The sequence below is a fragment of the Callorhinchus milii genome, unplaced genomic scaffold, assembly GCF_018977255.1.
Source record: "Callorhinchus milii isolate IMCB2004 unplaced genomic scaffold, IMCB_Cmil_1.0 Scaffold14, whole genome shotgun sequence".
NCBI lineage: Eukaryota > Metazoa > Chordata > Chondrichthyes > Chimaeriformes > Callorhinchidae > Callorhinchus > Callorhinchus milii.
The window spans coordinates 15,166,178-15,181,851 of record NW_024704755.1 but is presented as its reverse complement, the minus strand read 5'-3'; the positions used below and the strand labels follow the sequence as shown (position 1 = coordinate 15,181,851).

General features: G+C 44.1%; 1 protein-coding gene across 1 annotated transcript; it reads right to left on the bottom strand.

Moving 5' to 3' along the window:
* Window positions 1-5,248: 5,248 nt before the first annotated feature.
* On the bottom strand, window positions 5,249-14,227 carry nudt21 (nudix hydrolase 21). Its single transcript, NM_001292971.1, is given in 7 exon segments — window positions 5,249-5,524; window positions 6,054-6,168; window positions 6,926-7,001; window positions 8,829-8,918; window positions 9,632-9,695; window positions 10,692-10,892; window positions 13,983-14,227. Coding segments are annotated over 7 exon segments (681 nt in total). The 5' UTR covers window positions 14,096-14,227; the 3' UTR covers window positions 5,249-5,502.
* Window positions 14,228-15,674: the final 1,447 nt, after the last annotated feature.

Sequence of the window (15,674 nt, the reverse complement as noted above, 5' to 3'; positions counted from 1 at the left end):
TTGTTATATATACAGCTCCTGTACGGTCAAAACTGCTCAAAAGAGCTTCCCACATAATGTGTCAATTGCCCACCTGAAAATCAACTTCTTTGACTGCTTCTATGCTCAGATCCCCCTCTCCCTTCGCCTCCCAGCAAATGCCACTGTAAACGAGTCCCAGATATAATAATAATAATAATCCTTGCATTTGATATAGCGCTTTTCACGTCGGGAGGACGTCCCAAAGCGCTTCACAGAACACACTGCAAAGTGAATTGACTGTATATTTGTGGGCAAACGCGGCAGCCAATTGCGCACAGCAATGTCCCACAAACAGTCGTGGATTGAAAATGACCAATTTATTATTGTTTTGGAGGGATTATTATTAGGCTCTGTGTGGAGTAAGGAAACTTGCCCAAGGTTTCACCCTCTGCCTGGAATTGAACTCAAGTCTCTCACTTGCAAAGCGAGTGCTCTAACCACTGAGCTCCAGGACTCCATATAATCTCCGTCAAGTGCATTATAGAAATGCAAGCTTTTGTTGTGTAGCAGCTGTATTATATATGTAGGCAAATGCAGCCCACTTGGCCGCAGCAGCAATGTTCCATCAGTCATGTTCAAGACGGACACCAATTTAGCCGGAGCAGCAGAGGTCTTACAAAGAAAGTTTGCAAGGGTATGTGCAAGTGAAGGTTAATACAAATAAATGCAAGTTACTACAAATAGGAAACACATGTACTCTATGAGTCAGATAAAAACTGAAAGGGAACCAGGAGTATTAATTGACTTATTGTTCACCATGTTAAAACACTGTGAGGCAACTATAAACATGGTAAACTGGTTGCTGGATTATATTGCTAAATCAGTTGAGTGCAGATCCCCAAAAATCATACTTCCACTACATAGTGCTCTTTTTAGGCCGCACATAAGGGGGCTGTCCAGGCCTTAGAGGTCGTGCAGAGAACAAGTAAGGATGATCTTCAGGTGTTAGAGGAATGAATAATGGGTTAATCAGTCTTGAAAGAACATTTCTCGGAAGCAATCCTATGGAACCATGTAAGATTTGAAATATGGTTGAGACAGTTTTCCCAGATTAATATTTTTGGATGCACCAAACAGCAGAAGAGGGTTTAGGGTTGCAAAGCGGAATTTCAAGATAGATTTCAAGCCAGAAAATGTTTCTTTACTCACAGTAATTGACTGGAACAGATTACCAGGAAAGGTTGTTGAGACCAGGTCACAGGATATATATATATATATATATACACATACACGTACACATAAACCCAATGAAGTGATGGGAGAACAGTCAGATCGATATTCTCGAAGGATGAGGTCAAAAGGACTTCTTCATCTGAAGTATCCTGGTAATCTTGTGAAGATTATTGGGCAGGACATTGACAAAATCCCTTCTCAAATACTGCTGTGGGATCTTTAGTATTCATGTGAACAGGCAGATGGATGTAAACTTAGTGTCAGACATGAAGGACACCACCGACAACATAGCTCTCCCACAGCATTGCACTAGTTTCAGCCCGGCCTGGAAGCTCAACATTTCCACAAGGTTCCAAGGTAAAGGCAAGAGCACTGCCATTAGAGTTAGATGACATCTTTGTTTTTGACAAATTTGATTAGATACAAATGAGGAAAATGCCTGTTTGATTCTCCAGTCTGAAATAGGTGCTAAGAAAATTACATTCTATGATGTCAAAGTGCTTCACCAGTAATCAAGTAGTTGTAGACTAACCCAATAGAAAATGCAACTGCAGAGCATCATTTTCTAAGGTTACAAGAAATCAATGTCAATCCTCAAGGTGATTCAAGTGAAAGAAATACACAATTATAATGAAATAGAGCTCAGGGGACAGCTTCATTTGCATTCACTAACTCCTGAGAAACTGATCTGTACTGATCAGTGCATATGCTGTATTTGCTAATGATTGAATCCCATGATACTTGAGGTAGAATAGCCAGTTAAGAGAAACTGGATTGCAGTGCCCTTATGTGGTTAGCAACTGTTGCTACAGCAGACTGCTTGTTATTTCAAACAACCTATTCAACAATAATCCTTGCATTTGATATTGCACCTTTACAAGTTGTTGAGACATCTCAAATCACTTCACAGGATATACTATAATGGGATTTGATTGTGTATTTTTTAGGTGAAACACAACAGCCAATTGCACACAGAAATCTTCCACAAATATCTATGGAGTGACCGATATTTGAGGCATTGTTGGTTAGGACTCTGGGCGAAACTCCGTTCTCTTTTCAAATAGTGCCATGAGATCTTCAACATCCACCTGAAGGGGCAGACAGGGCCTTGGTTTAACATCTCATCTGAAGGACAGCACCTCCAACAACACAACACCCCCAGCACTTCATTGGAGTGTCAACACTATGCTTGAGATTCTAAACCAAGCTGAGATTTCCATGCATCCTACCAACGCTTGGAAATCCCAGATATATTGTTGGAGTGGAATGCTCCCTCTCTCCCTGGAACATCACATCCTGCTTACCAAATTCCGGAAAGTATTAGGCATAGGTTGGAGACCGGAGTGCTGCAATGGAGTCTAACCAGCTAAAAACACATAGTTTGTCCAGCAAAACTTTCCCGCAGCTTGTCCAGCTGGGAGCACCCTGCACATTAGGGCTTTGGCTTGCAGGGTTAACAGGAGCTGAGTGGAATGGCTCCCTACCCCAGTGATTGGTCTGCACTCCAAGTCCTGCTAATGAGCCAGGCTGACTGCTGTCATAAGCAGTGCCCTAGAATACTGCGGACCTGCCTCACTCAGGAACCGGACTAGAGACCACCACAAGAGGGATGGCTCGATTCTGACATTCCATTACCAGGCATGTCAGTTCAGCTCCAAGGAGACCCTACTTACCTTCTCTTCCCCCCCCCCACAGTTAAGGTTCTCTACCAAACCCAATGATTATTATGAGAATCATAATATGACGAATGACTTGAAGGAAAAATTTCCAGACCATAATGTTGATGCACAGCTATATGGCTACATGAAAAACAGAAAGGAGATAAACAGCATTCTGTGCCAATGCAGCAGAGGACCCAAGATCAATGTAATGCAGCAAGAAATAAACAATAAACTTGGGGACATGAGGGATGTCAATTAGGAGAGTAGCAATGAGCAGGATTTAGAATTCACTGAGCAGGTTATCAGCAAACTTTAATTAGCATCGCTCACCCAGGGTATCAGTAATAGGCTAGACTTAGCAGGGAGAAAGAAAAAAATCAACCAGCGTAATGGCAGGTGATAAAGCATTATATCAAATGCAAGTAGTATTATTATAATAGAAGCAAGAGTGCTCCCTGAGCCAAACTGACAAATTAGTGGGCGAAAAACAATTAATTACACCAAGAATTCAAGGCACCCAGCGGAGCCTTTCGGGATTTTCCTTTTAAAAAACGGATAACTTTAATCCACAGGCTGACAGTTTATTCATAAATATGCATCAAAAACTAAATACGTTATAATCGGAAGAAAAACAGAAGCCAAACAGCTCCAGACAGGCAGCGTTGCTCACCTGTAAAAATCAGAACATAGAAAAGGCAGACTTTCCTCTGAAAATACAAACGTTATCTTCCCCCTTGAAGAGTGTACATCGGACAACAGCATAAAATAAACAGCTTTCTGTAAATTATTGCAGGTCCAAACAACCCAATGGAGCTTTAGGTGCAGTGTCCATTGTAGAGCATGTGGGGCAATCTCAGATACAGTAGTTGTTCTTTGGATGCTGGTCAACAGAAAGGTTTGTGCACTTATGTCGGACCAAGAATTAAATCCAGACAGCAGATCTAACTTTTACTTGTTCCTCACGAGTTGGAAGAACAAAAAAAAAAGCACAAACCACTCAAGTCTGTTCCGATCCTCTCGGATCTTGCAAAGAGCGCCCAAGCTGTACAAAAAGAGCCAACAAGATGCTATGCTGCCCGATGTACTGGAGACATTTTTCAATAGTAGTGGGGAAACCCAGTTTCTTCTGTTGCGATAATGGCTGTAAAGAATGTACCATTGAAGTTCAGCAAAGTCCCTTGGTGTTCAATTCAAAGGTATATCTGGCTGAGCTATTGAGACAAATGATTTTGATCATTATTCAATCCATTTTGACTAGTTCTACAAAATAACCCCAAATGTCTGTAAATAAGCACAATTACCAACCCTATTAAATAGTGAAAAAACCTCCATAAACCTGTGGTGTAGTGCTCAACATCTGTCACTCAATAGCATATCACACCCGTGACAGAACAAAAAAAAGTACACGATTGCACAGCGTTTCCAGTGATGTTCAAGATTTGTCCAGAAATTGCTTCAGTCCAGACATTGGAGCAATTCACTTTCTCAAGATCATGCATTTCAATTCCAAGTTTGCTTTACAAGAAGCAAATGTTTTGCTTAGAAATAAGTGAAATTAGTCAGCAAAGGTTGTAACGTACATCCTGAGAGCTATTGAAATAAATAATTGGTGTGTACTGGTCCTGCATTTTGAAAAAACACTTGCAGCTTCAACAAGAATTAGAAAATCACAGATTTAAAAAAGCATTCCAGCCCACTAGAATGAGCTTCAGTTGTTTTGAAACCTTACTTCCTTGAGGATTTTTGGTGTCTCTACGACAGTCGCAAGTCTTACCAATTTCAGTTATGATGAGACTAACATTTGGATCAAGACAGAAGTATAAAGGATACATTTTGGACATGGTTCGTACTTTCTGAATTAAAGACAAACATATTCATAAAATTCATTTTTCCTTGAAATCACTTTGTATATTGCAATTACATTAAACGTTTTACATCCAACCCCTTATAACACTGCCCTCGATGTAACCTTTGGTGCACAAGACTTACCCTGGACAGTTTGATCTACTGCAGATATGAGGCACTTGTCTACCCGCAACAGAGATGCTCTCACTCAAGGGCTGGAAAAAGGGGTGGGTTCCAGCCTCACCCTGAGTAAATCATATGATTTAAACTAACCACAGAAATAGGCACCCGTGTAAAACAGGCAGGAATTAATTGAGAAAAGAAGGAATGCAGCTCTCTGCCTCAGAGACGTTAACTGCACTCAACTTGCTCCGAGCTAAGACAGATATATGGTGCCTAGATCCTTACTAGCTAAATACAGACATTAATATTTAAAATCTGTACAATCTGACAGCTGCACGACAGCAGTGCAAGTTTCTAAACATTTACTCATAACAAAGCAGGCGTGCACATAACTGGAACCAATTAAAACCCTCAAAAATACAGTACGTTTGTCCATTTAATAAAGTAAAAAAAGCAAACAGTTACAAGCTGCACTCAAGTTTTTTTTTATATAAAAAGTCCAGTTAAATTTCTCTACAACTTCAGGGTTGATGCACGGTGTACTCAATGACGTAGAACAAAACCACTAGTTGAGCACTGGTCAAGTCCTGGGATTTATTCTGGCTTGGCGATGGTGAGACAAACCCAGACCTATGCATTCACCATTCCCATTTTCAACTTCAAGTGAGGTCCATAAACTTCAGTTGTAAATGAAATTAAACCTACAAGAGGAGAGGAATAATAGCATGAGACAGGTTCAGTAGAATGCTGCTGCTTTTACATTACAAGTTTGTTCAGAGGTAAGCTGAACTCTAGAGGCAAGTTGTGACATGAAAGATACTATACAAATGTAATCTTGTTGTTACAATGAAAATAGCCAATTCTCTCTACAGTGAATTTGGGAAACATGGAGTCACATCCATTGCCTCCATATGGTTTAGATTGTGAAACAGAGTCATTGCTAGAGTATCCACACCCAGTGATATTCCCACCTAAAGCAACAAATTGATATAATGTTAATTGTCACAACTACAAAGGTTGCACATGCACAAGATGCTATTAGAAAGTCTTTTTTTTCTAACCTCCACAACCAAAATATCAACATGGAAAAAGAAAAAGACCAAAAACAAAGCCACTCATTCAGAAGTGTGGAGACAACATAAAAATAATTGTGGAAGGTCAGACTGATTACACTGACTCCCTCTCCTAGAACTGAGCACTGAACCACAGATCGGCCCACTCTTTTCTTACCTGCTCAGAAGCTGAGGAAGGCTGGAGATGATGGGTCCATAACCGGGCGCATTGTCATACAGCTCAAATAAGGGGGCCGCAACCAGCTTATAATTCTTTGGCACCGCAAAGAGGGCTGCAATCAAAGGCAAAACACAATCAGAAACTACAGCATTCAGCAAATCAACTCATTAATCTAGCCCAGTACGACTCGCTCAAGTATTCTCAACCCACTTACTCAAATAGACAAATGGGACAGACTCATTGCACAATTCCATCACTTCCCTTTCTCTGCCTCAATATCTCATCAGGGTGTGCCTTCATACATGATGGGACCAGATTATTGCATTATTCCATTCTTCTTGTACAATTCAGACAGAGCTTTCAACAGGTTAATCAACTGGGTAGTATGTCTTATATGTACTACACAGGCAGGTTCACTGGCTAATTCTCATCTCCCAAAACTGGTGACACTGAGACTAAATGTCATCCTGCTGTAAAGGAAACAAAAAGCAAAATTGTTCTGAGCACAGAACAAAGACAATACCTTTGCAATCCCACACCAAATAACATTTCAACTCCCTCCTCCAACCTAGCTAACGGAGGAGCAACTATAGGATTGTCTTTAAAATTAGTGCAGAAGAGCACATTAAATTGTGGCCACTTGGTCCATGCAGTTTTAATAACGAAGACTTAATACTGAGCATCTCCCATCTCCAGGTGGGCAGACTGCAGGGATCCTCAACAAATATGGGTTTGAAGTTCACCTCTCATGGTGTCAGTGCAGGTCACCATCAGGAACATCTGGAGTGTAGACTCCAGATGTTGGCAACAATAAAATCCTACATTCACAAAACTCCAGGATCACATTCCTTCTGCAGCCTCACACATACCTTTTTCTTGTAGCTGTACCAAGAACAATTTCTTGTGCTCCTTGGGTTTAGTGATGTGAGCTGGAATGTATGGATACTGAGAGAGGAAAAAATATATTAGACGATAGCGAGCACTGTAAGGTTCTGAATACTTGTCCAGCTAGGACTAACCTATCTGTTAGGGCTTTCGCTTGCAGGTTAACAGAAGCAGAGTAGTGGGGGGGGGAGAAAAACATTCCCTGATGACTGATTTGCCTCTCCCACCAAGCTGATTGGTCTCTCATCAACAGAGCCTTGGATTGCTGTGGACCCACCTGGCTCAGGAACTCGACTACTGAGACAGTCACAAAGGATTGATTTAATTCTTATATCATTACCAAGCACGGTCTAATTAGATGGATGCTTGTAGAGGAATCGGAGAAGGTGGAAGGAGGGTGATCGAAGGCACGATCGAAGAGGAGGGTCTTGAGATGGGTCTTGAAGAAGGCAAGGGAAGGGGCAAGGCGGAGAGACTGCGGGATAGAGTTCCAGAGGGTAGGGGCAAAGTGGCTGAAGGCCCACCCGCCAATGGTGGGCAGGCGAGTTGGGGGACATAAAACAGGCCGGAGCCCACTGAGTGGAGGGAGCGGGCAGCTTGGTAAGAGGTTAAGAGTTCACAGAAGTAGGGCGGGGAACAAGGCCATGGAGGGCTTTAAAGGTGAGGACCAGGATTTAGAACTGTTTCCTTTGTGTGATGGGAAGACAGTGGAGTCTGGCAAGGATAGTGGTGATAGGGTCACAGAGCTTGGTGTGTGAGAGGACACGGCCTGCAGAATTCTGGATGATTTGAAGCCTGTAGAGGGAGGAGTTGGGTTTGCATAGCCAAGCCTGAATGTTATGAATGCTTGTATGAGGATTTTGGTGGTCTGCGGTGTGAGACAATGGCAAAGCCGAGCACTATTGCGGAGGTGGGGGAAGGCAGAGTGGGTCAAGGCACGGATGTGGGGTAGAAAGGATAGATGAGGGTCAAACAAGACGCCAAGCTTCCAGACTGGCTCGGTGAGGTGTGCATCCTTGGATGGTGATGCTGTCAGCACCTGAGGTATGGAGGCGCTGACGGGAGCCAATCAGGCCTCAGTCTTGTTGCTGTTCAACTGAAGAAAGTTAGCTCTCATCCAGGACTTGATGTCTGATAGACATTCTGTCAGGACAGCGATGATCCTGGAATTGAGGGTGGAGGTAGAGAAATAGAATTCAGTGTCATCTGCATACATGTGGAAGTTGACCCCATGTCTGCGGATGATGTCACCAAGCAGGATCATATAGATATTGAAAAGGAGGGGACCAAAGACAGAACCCTGAGGAATGTCGTTTGTCACTTTGACCAAAGCTGTTTCTGTGCTGTGAGCAGCATGGAAACACGATTGGAGGGGTTCGTGAAGGGAGTGGCGGGAGAGGACGAAGCGAAGCAACATCTCATTCCAGGACCTTGGAAAGGAAAGGGAGGTTGGAGATGGGGTGGTAGTTTGAGAGCAGGGATGGGTCCAGGGAGGGGTGATGATGGCTGTTTTGAAAGGGGTGGGGTAGGTATGGCATCCAGGGAGCAGGTGGTCGGTTTCATGAAGATTATAGTGGTGGTGAGAGGAGTGGAACATAGGTTCGAAAGTGTGAATGGGATGATGGGTAGGGCCTGGGGTGTGAGGAGGAGATCGGGAGGGGTGGTAGAAGTAGTATGGGATTAGATTAGATCTGCATGGAAAACACCAGCCCAGAACTGATGGGCCAAATAGCCCATTTTTATCCTGTAACATTCTACAATTTTCTGCTGGGCGCTAAAATGTACCACTTTAAGCAATCCAAGCAGATCAATGGAATGGATTCCCACAGTAACTGAATTCTCTGCCAATATTCAGGATCTATCCTGACAATCTCCTGTTCTACTCACCTGAGGTGGCTCAAAGTTCGGCCTCCACCAGTTGCCAATGCAGTCATCTATTACCCAATCTTGCTGCACACCATCTTGCCGTCCCAGAATCTGAAAATAATCACACTTGCATTTTCGTTTGACCCTCAATGTTGATATCTTGCTTTCCCAGCAAGAGCAGAGTAAGCATCATATCCACATAGCTTCTCTATCAAGATGATCAGTGTTAGTCACATCATCCCAATAAATTCTTATGTTTTGTTCACTGCAGATGCTATAGTGCATTTTCAAATCACACAACATACTGAACAATGTTGGATCTACCCATACAGCAAAAGTGATTTTTTAAATATAAACAGATTAAATGCACACTGTAAATGTAGGGGAGAGAAAGTTCCCTCTTTTCTGAAGCAGAAGAATTTGATAGTTGACCAGATCAACCATTAAATGGGCTCATCATTAAATTACCTGCAGAGCACAACCATACCCTGCAAATGTAAAAAGTCCACACATTTTGCTATGAAAGACACTCTCCCCTAACCATGTAAAACATTTCCAATTAACCAACAATATTCCCTTAATTTACAGGAATCTGTAATCGCAGATGAGGTACCCAGAGCATCAGCAGTCATCCTTGTCTATACGCTAACTACATCAGCGTTTTGCCTATGGCCTCCCCTCCCCCTAACTTGGGGGGCTTTCAATTCATAACTAGAACTTCACACCTTTTTGAGAACATTGTAAAGTGGATCATTGCACATTCCACAGCTAGCCAGCAAATGATCTGCCAGTTTCTATTTGATCCGAATGCCTAGTTTCCTTACCTCTGTCATCAGACGCTTCAGGCCCTCGACTTCATCTTCTCCAGGATTAAGCTCTCCACCAGGGCTGAGGGGAAAAGCCAGAAACCATACACAGTAAGTCCATCTCCCTGCAACAAGCTTTTACAATGCACTCCACTGGTGTATATGTGCAACAAGTCAATTTCCTGCTAGGTGGCACAGACTAGGTGAGCCAAATTGCCTGTTTCAACTTTGTACATTCGATTCCATATGTGTATGTAAATGCAACTTTAGAAGACCATCCTTAACTACAACAGTGACACTTTCCCCACTTCCCACCCCAGCTACAAGAGTAGCAAGCTATGAACAGGTTGTCCTACAGTGCCCACAGCTATTAGAACCTAGATGGAAATATTTGCCATATAAAGATTGAATAAAAAAAATCTCCCAATTGAAGGAACATTGTCACCCACACAATATCCCAAGCTCTATCCTTGGCCCCATCATTTTACTTATTTACACACTACTCTCAGTGAGATCATCGCAGATATAGGACCAACTTCCACATGTATGCAGACGACACCCAAAATCTAATTTTCCCTTAGCTATGACCCCAGGTTCACTGATGTTCTGTCCACTGCTTGCGGACAGGCCTAACTGAGTGCCGACTTTCTGCATTGAATGTTGATAAGAGAGAAGCCATACTCCCTAGCTACCATCAAAGGTTTCTCACCTGCAGCTCTCACCTGTGCCCATCTGTTAGACCAAATGAACCTTGCTACAATCTAGGTTCAATCCCCACCTGTCCTTCCTACACCACGTTTGGTCCCTGACCAGACTACATCACCCGTCTCCAACCGTACCCCACATCCAACTCAGCTGAAACTCCTATCCAGGCATTCTTTACCTCCTGTCATGATTTTTTCAATGCCTTCTTCTCTTACCCTAGCACCACCATTCATAAAATTCAATTAATTCAAAACTCTACCACCCATATCTTTGCCCATCTAATCTATGCAGGACAATCATCTCTCACGCCCTAGGTCTCAGCATGTTCAAATGCTCCTCCACTGAACCCCATTACTGATATGAGTCCACTCACAGTTTAAAGAAGGTTGTACCCAGCTGAAGCAAGAGTACATGAGGTAGCCTGTGCTCGTGCACAATCAGCACCCCCTCCACTGTGCGCCGCATGCCGATCTTCTCAAACTCCTCCCGCATGCGCTGGAACCGGGCCGCCACCGAGCTGTCCTTTTCATACAGGGGCTCCTTGGTACCAAAGGTGTAGTTAGTCAGCGGATACCTGTAGAGAGATCATACAGAGGAAACATCACAGTGGGAATTTTAGTAAATCAGTAACTTTTAATCAGAATATCATCCAACTCCCTCTCTGCTTTCAACAACAATTACATTTGTATAGCGCCATTCACGTTACAAGGACGTCCCAAGACGCTTTCAAAACACATCTAAAGATGAGGTTAAGTTGAGGATAGGAAACAGACAACCAAAGAAGAAGTCAGAGATGCACATTAATAAAGCAAAACTGGCAACACAGAATTGCTACCTTGAACATGGGGGCCAAATAGAGTTGGGGCCAAGAGTCAATATGAAACACCTCCTTAATTTTTAATACAAGACTCCATTTGTGCACAAGGACCTTTGCAAGTACACACAGATGCAACCGTTTCAGAACAATAATAAATAATAATCCTTGAACTTGATAAAGCACCTTATCGCGTCTGAGAGCGATTCACAGAATATACAACAACAAAATTACATTTGTAGAGCACCTTTGGACTGCAAGACGGAGTTCCAGAGGGTGGGGGTAGAGTGGCAGAAGGCCCACCCGCCAATGGTGAAACGGCCGAGGCGGGGGACGTGAAGCAAGCCAGAGCCCGCTGGATGGAGGGAGCGGGCAGGATGTTAGGGGGTTAGGAGGTCACAGACATAGGGAAGAGCAGGCCACGGAGGGCTTTGAAGGCGAGGACCAGGATCTTCAAATGTATCCTGTGTAATGGCACACCAGTAGAGTCGGGCAAGGATGGGGGAGATAGAGTCACGGAGCCTGGTGCAGAAAAGGACACGGGCTGCAGTGTTCTGGGGAATCTACAGTCTGGAGGATCTGCAGGAAGGAGTTGGGGAGGCTGACAAGCAAGGAGTTTGCATAATCAAGCCTCAATGTTATGAATGCGTATATGAGGGTTTCGTCGGACTGCCGTGTACTTTAACATATCCTGTTAAAGTCAATTGATTGTATGTTTTGTGGGCGAAACAAGGCTGCACCCATGTTTTTTCCTTCCTTGCTGTCCCATCCAAGCCATTTTTATTCATGTGAATTATTGCACTCACTTCACAAATATACCAACTGACATCCACAAAGCAATTTGTATTAAAGGTTCACATTATAAGCTGCCGCGTTCGCCCACAAATATACAGTCAATTCACTTTACAGTGTGTTCTGTGAAGCGCTTTGGGACGTCCTCCCGACGTGAAAAGCGCTATATCAAATGCAAGGATTATTATTATTGTTTTGATTAACATATCTTACATCATACAAATGAATTGCTTCATTTTGCTTCGGATAGCACATGGGGATCGTAATCTAGGATATAGATTAACACTAGAATTTAAACCCCAATAACTAAAGTCAGCAAGTTATGCAATGAACTATATATTATGGGATCAAAGGAAGTGAATTAAAAACGCTCAAGTGTGGAAATGCAAAAACTTGACAAAACAGCCTGAACCCAAGTAAAGTGGCAAACCCAGCTAAATAGCTCCTGTGAAGCCTGGCCCACCACATAACCTAACCTGAGATGACCTACCATCAGATAGCAAGTATCCACTGAAGGATGGAGTCACTTACAAATTTAAATCAAATCAGAGGAATCATAAACATGCTGAGCTGCTGGCTTAAGTGTTGATGGTGTTGCAAGATAGAATTTTCATTGGCTATTTAGTTTGCTCTTAACAAAGAACCTACTAGAAAGTGATCACAAAGGCCTGAGCTCATGGATAGCTCCCTACCCAGCCCAGAGTAACATATTACCAGATTTTTAAATGTTTCTAACGTCATCCAAATTCCAAAGCTAGTGCTGTAAAGTTAAAAACTGTGAATCTCCTCACACCTCCTTCAGACAGACCTGCCTCAGATGCAGTCAACAGTTTATAAAACCATCAAGTCCAATATTTTGTCAAAACAAAACTTCAGGTACTAATTCTTCTTAGCACAAAATTTAACTGAACTCTTATTTTATAAAGCGAGTTAAGATAGCTCTATGATGTGTCAGCAAGTTTATCCAACTAATTTATAGAGGCAAGGAAGATGCAGGTTCATACCATCACCTGTGCTGTGTTAGCTGATCTCAGCTGATAGAGCCTGACACCAGAACAAAAAAAACAATCACAAGCTCCCACTCTCGATCAACTTGTATCTGAAGAGCTAGTGAATCAAGTTCAGCTGTGATGCCCCTGCCATAGTTAAATTATTTAAATGGTACAAATCATTTCATATCAGACTTCAGCACTGCTCATCAAGCAGTACAAATATGCTACATACTATAGGAGACGTATTCAAAAGTTATCCTCTTGACAGCATCACCATCCAAGGATGTGCACTCCACCTCACCGAACCAGTCCGGAACCTTGGCATCTTGTTTGACCCTATCCTTTCTACCCCACATCCATGCCATGACCCGCTCTGCCTTCTCCCACCTCCCCAACATCACCACCACTGTCTCACACCACAGGCTGCCAAGACCCTCATACACACATTCACAACACCCAGGCTGAACTACACAAACTCCCTGCTTGACTGTTTGTGGGACATTGCTGTGCGCAATTGGCTGCCGCGTTTGCCCACAAATATACAGTCAATTCACTTTACAGTGTGTTCTGTGAAGCGCTTCGGGACGTCCTCCCGACGTGAAAAGCGCTATATCAAATGCAAGGATTATTATTATTATTATTATTATTGACTGCCTCACCAACGCCTCCCTCCATAGGCTGCAGATCATCCAGGACTCTGCAGCCCACGTCCTCCCCCGCACCAGGCTCAGTGACCCTTGCTTCAGATTCAACTACATCACTCTCTAACTTAGGGTTAAACATCCACCATGTTATGGTCACTCTGCCCTCGAGGAGCCTGAACTTCCAGATTGCTGATCAGCCCTATTTCAATGCACACATCTCAGGCTGCAGTTACTCAGAACTATCCTCATTCTACACCGCGCTCCCCCCTCCCCCCCCCAACACCCCCACACCCCACAACCAAGAGGCTTATAACGAACGAGTTTCCGATGCTCTCCGGGACGTCAGGTTCCAGGTACGAGTCCCCGCAGAGACGGACGAACGCAATGACACCCGGGCTCACGGAGCCGTGCGGTTCACTCACAGGTTGATGGTCCTCTCCAGGGTCAGCGGCTTGGCCTGCAGGTATTTGTTGCCGTACTGCGAGACCCCGCGGGGCCAGCCGGCCTGGGAGCGGCTCGGTGGGACCACGGACATGGCGTCAGGTGGACGGTCTCTAACAAAAGGCAAGTACGGGCCTCCAACGGTAGAAAGACGCGGCGCTGAGACCGGGCTCGATCCGACGTGCAGGCCCGCAACCACCGCTCCTTCCCGCTCTAACCCCGCATTGTGCTTCCGGGTTATCAAATGAAAGACTTCCGGTTCAGGAGGCGAGGCGAGGCTCACGCGGCCCTCCCTCCCTCAGGCCGAATTGCTGTTGCTGGAAAGCTGTGCAGCTTTGGCCGAGTTTCGCACCTTTTCACATTCAACGTGCAGTTTTGTTTGAATCGATCTCGTCCGTAAAATCTGGGCGGAGGTTACATTGTTGGGGCTTGAGGTCTTTTGGATGAGATAATAATCCCCAATGATAATAATCCCTCCCAAAACAATAATCAATTGGTCGTTTTCAATCCCCGACCGTTTGTGGGGCGCTGCCGTGCGCAATTGGCTGCCGCGTTTCGCCCACAAATATACGGTCGATTCACTTTGCAGTCTATTCTGTGAAGCGCTTCGAAACTTCGAGAAGATGTGAAAAGCGCTATGTCAGATGCAAGGATTATTGTTGTTATAAGATGTCCAAGCCAAGGTCGTGTCTACCTGTTCATTGCATGCTAAAACTGGGAAGAGTACGTCTCCAACAGTGCCCTGGAGTACTAGAGCTGTCTTACCCCCCAACCTCCCAGAGGATAGTCACTTATCAGTCATTTGATATGCAATAATTGCACATTTGGGCCCTCACCAGGTAGATTATATCTATTTTGCCGGACTAAAGAAGACCAAGGTCCATCCAGCGCACCTCCTTTAGACCAGCAATTCCTATTCCTGATAATAATCCCTAAAAAAATTAATATAATAATTTGGTCACTCAATCCTCGACTGTTTGTGAGACATTTTGGTGCGCAATTGGCTGCTACGTTTCACCCACAAAAGTACACGTCCCAGGGCCTTGGGACATCATGTCCTGACATGAAAGGGGCCATACAAATAATTTGTACGTGCAGGGCCTTGAGACGTCTCGAAGACGTGATAAGGTGCTGTATCAAATGCGAGGATTCATCATTATTATTATTATGTGGAGTCCTGTAGCTCAGTGGTTAGAGCACTCGCTTTGCAAGCGAGAGACCTGAGTTCAATTCCAGGCAGAGGGCGAAACCTTGGGCAAGTTTCCTTACTCCACACACAGAGCCTAATAATAATTCCTCCAAAACCAAAAACAGTAATAAATTGGTCATTTTCAATCTACGACTGTTTGTGGGACATTGTTGTGCGCAATTGGCTGCCGCGTTCGCCCACAAATATACAGTCAATTCACTTTACAGTGTGTTCTGTGAAGCGCTTTGGGACGTCCTCCCGACGTGAAAAGCACTATATCAAATGCAAGGATTATTATTATTACTATAATGCTCTTTCCCGTTGTTTTGACATCTGGGCTTCGCACTCCCCCGCCCCCCCGGGTTGCTGGGGTCCGGTTACCATGGGGACAGGTCTCCTGCGTGTGTGTGTGTGTGTACGGGGGGGGGGGGGAAGGGGAAGTCCCGCTCTGAGCTGCTGTGCGGACGCGTCATCGCAGCCTTGC